The 6,694-nt window shown below is 45.9% G+C and overlaps 1 protein-coding gene across 1 annotated transcript in view; it reads right to left on the reverse strand.

The window, feature by feature from the left end:
* Positions 1-6,694, reverse strand: part of T265_15409 (hypothetical protein) — a gene marked incomplete at both ends in the record, with an annotated part of 16,865 nt that overhangs the window by 6,098 nt on the left and 4,073 nt on the right. The window contains one exon of the mRNA XM_009177959.1: positions 3,958-4,173. Within this exon, the coding sequence (XP_009176223.1) occupies positions 3,958-4,173 (216 nt within the window). The remainder of the gene's footprint in view (positions 1-3,957; positions 4,174-6,694) is intronic.

Genomic DNA, 6,694 nt, shown 5'->3' on the forward strand with positions numbered 1-6,694 from the left:
ATGATGATGATAATGATGATGATGATGATGATGATGATGATGATGATGATGATGATGACAGAAATGGTCGAGAACACCTGCCTTCGGAGAATCACGGTTCCTGCGTGCTTCCATAACGTGCATACTCCATGCAGTTCTAACAATTCAAGGTCTTTTGTTCATAGTCACACCACTCTCGTTCGAACGGACGTCCTACTGGTCCGGTTTAATTATTCCGGTGAGTCCACACCAGAGGGAAGCACTGGACTCGAGTTTCGCTCGAACTCTAATAAGAGCAAAATACCTATCCCGCAAGGTTCCAAAACTGCCGTTCAAGGTCTCTGGATTCGCCGATTAGATAAGAACACCGATAAAGGTATCTTAAATTGTTGTCGACACTGGCATCCGGTTACATGGGTGCAGGATGGCACACTATCAGAGAAAGGATCGATTGGACCGGGGAATAGCACGAATGAAATCGACCCACAAAAGCACGGATTAGTCATGCCGGTTTATGCTTGTGTGTGAAATCATCCAGATGTGACTTGGCACAGCCGTCAGGACACTGTTTTTGCAACATATTCATTGCAGTCAACAATGCCATACGCACACAGAGAAACAAACAAAGACAGTTTTTTTGGTGGACGGCAGCAGCAAGTTCTTTAGGCATAACCTCTATAGAGAATTGCAAGAATATCAGCGAAAATGTACACGTTAGTTTCGAGTTCTAAACCCTAGTAATTCTTGGGAAGAACTACAGGATCGCTAGTGAGAAACTGATGCATTTCAAAGACTGCGATGTGGCACAAACCTACACATGACTCATACTATCTGGGTCAGCTTGAAACGTGGTTATTGCTTGATGAACGGCCAGTTTCACCCCATGCTGCGATAAAAAGTGACAATTTCAAGTCTTCCTAGAGCACGCCATTCATCATATCTGAATATTCTTGTGTGCGACAGCATAAAACTTCCAATGTAGGTGGATTTCCGCCGAGTCAAAAAGTTAGCATTGTATGGCTAAAGGTTGATTTCGAGAACGTCACCTTGAAGCAATCGAGCTCTCTAAACAGACACCGGATCCGCGTCTATTTTGAGGGTGGTTTTCGGGATAACAATGCAATATTCTGGGCGTTTTCCCCATGATTGATGGCCGTAGTGTGACGTCGATTATGCTAAAATGGGTTTGAAGACTGATTGACTTTCAAAAGTTGTGTGTGACAGCGTCGCGATTCAATTGAGATGATTGAATACCAGTAAAAAAAATCACTTTGAAAGTATGCGCTACAGTAACCTGACCATAGCAGCGAAAATACTAAGAAACAGATAGTCTGAAAAACAGCAGCAGAAAGCTGTATATTGCATCCAAAAGAAGGGTGAGTAGCTTCCATTTTTTTATTTAAACCAGTGGAAAACCTACACGACATCCCTCTCCTTCACCCCAACTGATTCGTTCATTTTCAAGTTGTAAACTTCTTTTCAAGCGGGTGCGCATTGTCTATTCACGTAACTTGATGTGACAAGCAGCGCAAAAGTCGAAAGGCGACCTCGCATTCAATGAGGTGGTTCTGCAGGAAATGCAAACATTCGAGTTTTTATGCCAGAGATGATATACCGCTTGTGATAGGTCAACTTCACGATGAGTCACTTTCAGATTTCTGTTGGGAATGATAGATGCAGTCGAATCATTGTATGAATCGGTCCAGATAATGATAATCGTTCAGCTGTAACAGCCCTCCGGTAACTAGCTACCATGCTACTCAAATGAAGAACAAGGTTGCTCAAGACAAGGGAAGTCGATAGGTGGAGGTCGGGTTCGAATCACGGACCTTACGGTCGGTAAGGTCGCCCCAGCAGCACACCTAGTTATGATATGAAAATTCGACAGAAAAAAAGATCTTTCTACTGAATGCGTCTTATACGGCCGATGAAATCTCTCGACAGCCCACTGCAGGCTTCGCTCCTCTTAGGTCATATCAAGGGGAGAGGGCTGTTCTTCGTTTAATAAAAGTCGGAGGAACCCAGATCAATATACTGAATATCGTTTCAACTGAAAGATGAGGTGCGTTCAGTTGGAAAATATTATAAGCGCGAGCTTTGAATGAGTTTCGGTTGAGTCACCCCTCGATATCAGTTTATCCTGCGAAGCTCAATTTGACAAGATGAGTAAAGTTCCCATCTGAAAAGTCGTCACTCGAGGGATCAGTCAGGACTTGACCACGTGATGTGGTATTTTTCACTGGAGGATGAGCACACTGCTCTCCTCAGCTGCTGGTGGCCGAACGGTTAAGTGTTCAACCATTGTGCGGAAAGTCACCGACTAGAAACTCTCTGAGTGCCGCGGGATGCGTAATGATGATTCCTAACAGGGATGAGACAACTGTAAAGTGCTACTCGGCCTTTTAGCACAAACTGAGAGGGGGAAGACTCTATTGAAGAATATATGTTTGCAAGAACCCTCAAACTTTTTTCCACCCGAATGAATTGCACAAAACAAGGAAGAACGATCAGTATAATCGTTGAGTCCAAAAAACTGTGCGGTGTTTCCGGCACTACAGACAAATTAGCGACGTTTCTTTCACCAGTAGGCAGAGTGACAGTTGTCGCGGCCGCCGGCGCAGCGGTCGCCTGTCTGGCATTTGCGACGTAAACAAATTCCAATGTGAATTTGACCTTCAGTGATGAATCATCACCGCACGACTTCATTGAACGTCAGCTCTAGACCGCAAATGTACAGGGCAGTGTGTACGCATGGGAAAGCCTGAGGGTTTCTTATCAAAGCGAATCCTATGACGCGTTGAACGTCAAATATTCAGGTGTGCTGACCGGTCAGATTTGAAGGGGACTAGTATGTAGCAAATGAGCAATGAACGAAATGTCGGCCACACAAAGCGACCGAATTAGGATAAACGGCAGTTCAAACCTTGTTTTATTGGGTAATCGATCGATCCCATTTAAACAGTCAGCTCATGCTTTCACAAGTCCGCTGAAAACTCTTCTACAGCCCACAACCGATTTAACTCCTCTTCGAAAAAAATTGTGTAATGACGTCTTCTCTGGCCTTCCAACCAGTTTCCCGAGGGGCAATTTTCTCTGGGCTTACAAATGCGGTTTGACTTATTCTGAAAACGTTTCATAAAGACCATGTACTTAGACCGGAGGGCATTTTAATGTTTAGCAATTTTCATCTAACTCATGATCGCTCAATCCACTTTACGGACTATGCAATTTTTCTCTATTCGACGGTGTGAAATTAACTAAGGTAGACCAATGTTCAGCTGTGGCACCCTTTCGATGCCTAACTGCCAGGCAACTAGAAGGAAGCACGAGGGCTGGGATAATGTCAGGTTGCTCAAGCCTAGACAGGAGAAGTCGAGAGGTGGTAGGCCAATGTCATGTTTGTACGAATACGTTTGCACAAACCACCGGGGTCGTGTTGCCGTCAATCGCGGGTAATGTGTGGGTAGGTAGGTTCACGGTCGCTAGTCACGGTAATCCCAAGCTGAAAGTAGAAAACTGGCAATCAAAGAGGTTGACCAGTTGATTACGCTGTTACACAACGTCACCACAATAAGCACTTCGACATCGCTGCTATAATCCTATTCGTCATCCCGATAATCACAGCCGAAATAACCATCACGATTGATATCCTTCAGCTCAGCACTGACAGCAATACACGTGTGTTGAACATCGATGTTTTTTCCCCATCCCGATAATCCGAGCCGAAATAACCATCACGATCGATATAGTTCAGCTCAGCATTGACAGCAACACACGTGTTGAGCATCGGTGTCTTCCCGACATCTGGAGAGACATGGGAAAGACGTTCTACGAGCATTCAACAATGCCCATCACTGGAGAGCTCAATTTGACAGCTTGGATATGATTGGGGAGTACAGAGCCAGTACGAATGGCGTCAAGCATTCCAGACAAGCACAGGGGGTTACTTGGATCCCACACTGGAAGGAGAGGCCCTACCTTTACGCTCGTCAACCGGGTAATCTCTTGCACCTCTGTGTGCGGAACATGACAGAGCTATGACACCTGGTGCCGATGGATTTGTCGACTGCCCATATTCGATCACAAGGTCAGCTGGTGACATGGTTGGGACCGGTTGGTTGTTGATCGCACGATCGAGGCGCACCACACAAGCCTCGGATTTCGATGCAACGCGACAATGGAGCTGGTACAGTGCTGCTACCACCGCCTTCTAAAATATCCATTACTTTCGAACATGTCAGTACGATAGAATCTAATTAAAGTTCATCAACAGTTACAAGAGTCCAACATGTTAAATTAAGGCCAAACAAACCATCATTTTCAAAGACTGAGGTATGCTGACATGTGTGTAGTTGCTGAGGCGAAAACTAACCGTTTCTTTTCCAGTTCCACATCACTCGTTTTGAACAGTCGTCCTACTGTCCTGGCGCAATTATTCATGTGAATCCACACTAAGCACTGGACTCGAGTTTCGCTCATCGGCAGTGCATATCCAATGGCCGTTCCGGGGTTTGAACTACCGGACACCTGACACGCAAGGCGAACGTGTTACCACTATCCCACCAGCGCATGTTGGACGCATCTGACAGTGCATATCAATGGCCGTTCCGGGGTTTGAACTACCGGACACCTGACAAGCAAGGCGAACGTGTTACCACTATCCCACCAGCGCATGTTGGACGCATCTGAATTATCACGCGTGAACGGTGGAACGTGTTCTCACCTGAGCGATGTGATTAGTATGCTCGACACATCATCGATAAGACGTATTGACGACTGTTCAAAACCAGAGTGATGTGAAACTGAACAATACACCTCCCGCGAAACCCCCACATGCATCAACTAACCGGTTTTGTTTACACTTCCACCAGGTCAATACATATTATCCACACAAAGCCATCATCACGAGAGAGGAATAAGTGTCAGCTGGTCTGTCAAAACGTACTCCAAAAGCAAAACTATTTTCCCCCAAAAAGACCACTTTCGGGTGTGGGAGAGGGTCCGGAAGTGTTGTCTAGAGGGGAAGGTGTTGATGAAAAACAAGCTGGAGAATCTCGTCATTTGGAGAAACAAATGTCTTTCATGAAAGCTTATTGCACCAAAGTCGCACTTTATACTTGGTTCGGAAGGGACTTTGCGTCATTAGAACATAGTAGTTTCTCATAAGTAAACGGGGCGAGATGGGCCAAGTGGTTAGAGGGCAAATTTATTGACCGGAAGGTTCGTGGTTCGAACCCTCTCTGCCTCCTGAGTTCCCCTGTCTAGGCTTAAGGCATTCTGGTAGTATCCCAGCCCTCGTGACTCCTTCGGAAGCTAGGCACTGAAAGGGCGCTTCAGCTGAACGCTTTCAGAAGTAGAGATTTCAAACTCACACAATCAGAGTAAACAAGGCCTTCACTGAGAGTTAACTACTTTTGGAGGGGGTGCTACTACAGGAAGTGCACTGTATATGGTTGGCGGTGACACGACTTGCGGAAGACTGTTGTCTGCGTGCCTAAATTGGTTATTCGATCAATGGGAATGAACAATGAAGATTGACAGCACATCCGTTTTTGCATAAACGGAAACAACCCTTCGGAACACCGCGCATTTCTGTTGACTCAGAGGTTGGAACGGCTGTGTGTCTTCAAAGGAAGGCCAGCAGTTTTGCAATGACTCACTTGCTTTCTGAATGAAAGGTGAAAAGAGGAAAACAGTGAAAACAAATGCAACACACGAACGGAAAACCACACTTCAGTGTGGAACAGCATTTCCGCAGACCAATCCCTCACAGTTAGTGGAGGCGAAATCACAGTGTACGGGAAGGACACCTGATTGGAGTGGCTATGGGGGGCACGAGCCCGTTTGAAACAGGACAAGATGTGCTATGGAGGGAAATGATTAAGGAGAATTCGCTTTAATGAGACTGAGAACTCGGTGGAGTAAATTTTTTTTTTAAATGAGCGGGCAAAAAACGAACCGGCAGATTACTTGCTCCACGTGGCCAGCGTTCAGCTGGAGCACCCGTTCGGAGCCTAGCTGCCATGCCACCCGACGGAAGCACGAGGGCTGGGATATTGCCAGGTTGCCCAAGCCTAGTCAAGGTAAGTCAGAAGTTAGGTTCGAACCGCGGCAGAGGGTTGAAGTGTGGTCTGAGAGGCCCAAAAAAGACCGAAACCGTAATTGAAAGGTGGACTTATAAGTGAGCTTTACAACCATTAGTCTTAGATTTGGATTAAATAATAAAAAACGTAGCACTCAGCGCAGACACTCCATGAAAAGCCAGATATATAGGTGTGGTGAATTCCAAGAAGTGGCGTACCTCGCTTTTCTAACACAGGCAGTTCATTTGTAAACAACTGACAGCGAACGTCCTAACACTACTAAGCTTATACAGCTGCGCCGTATTCTGCATGGGTCAAATCAAACTTACAGTATACCCGCGTTTTTTTACCGAACCAGTCGTACTGAGAAAAGTTTTCTCCGACTGCCAGTATTATGAAGGTGTGTCGATAGCGAACGTATTGTTTATGTATTATAGCGGAAACGGCCCGTCCAAGGTGGATCCCGGTGGATATGGCCTAGTGGTACCATTCGGATGAAGTATGATGAGGCGCGAAGGACAGTCCACTATTTAGTGAGGTTCTCCTTGTAGACCCATCGATGGCTTTCAGCAGGTCTTGGGACAGTCGGACGTCTATTCGATTTCTTCGCTCGCTCGTAATATTACCTCGGG

This window comes from Opisthorchis viverrini, assembly GCF_000715545.1.
Source record: "Opisthorchis viverrini unplaced genomic scaffold opera_v5_487, whole genome shotgun sequence".
Lineage (NCBI taxonomy): Eukaryota > Metazoa > Platyhelminthes > Trematoda > Opisthorchiida > Opisthorchiidae > Opisthorchis > Opisthorchis viverrini.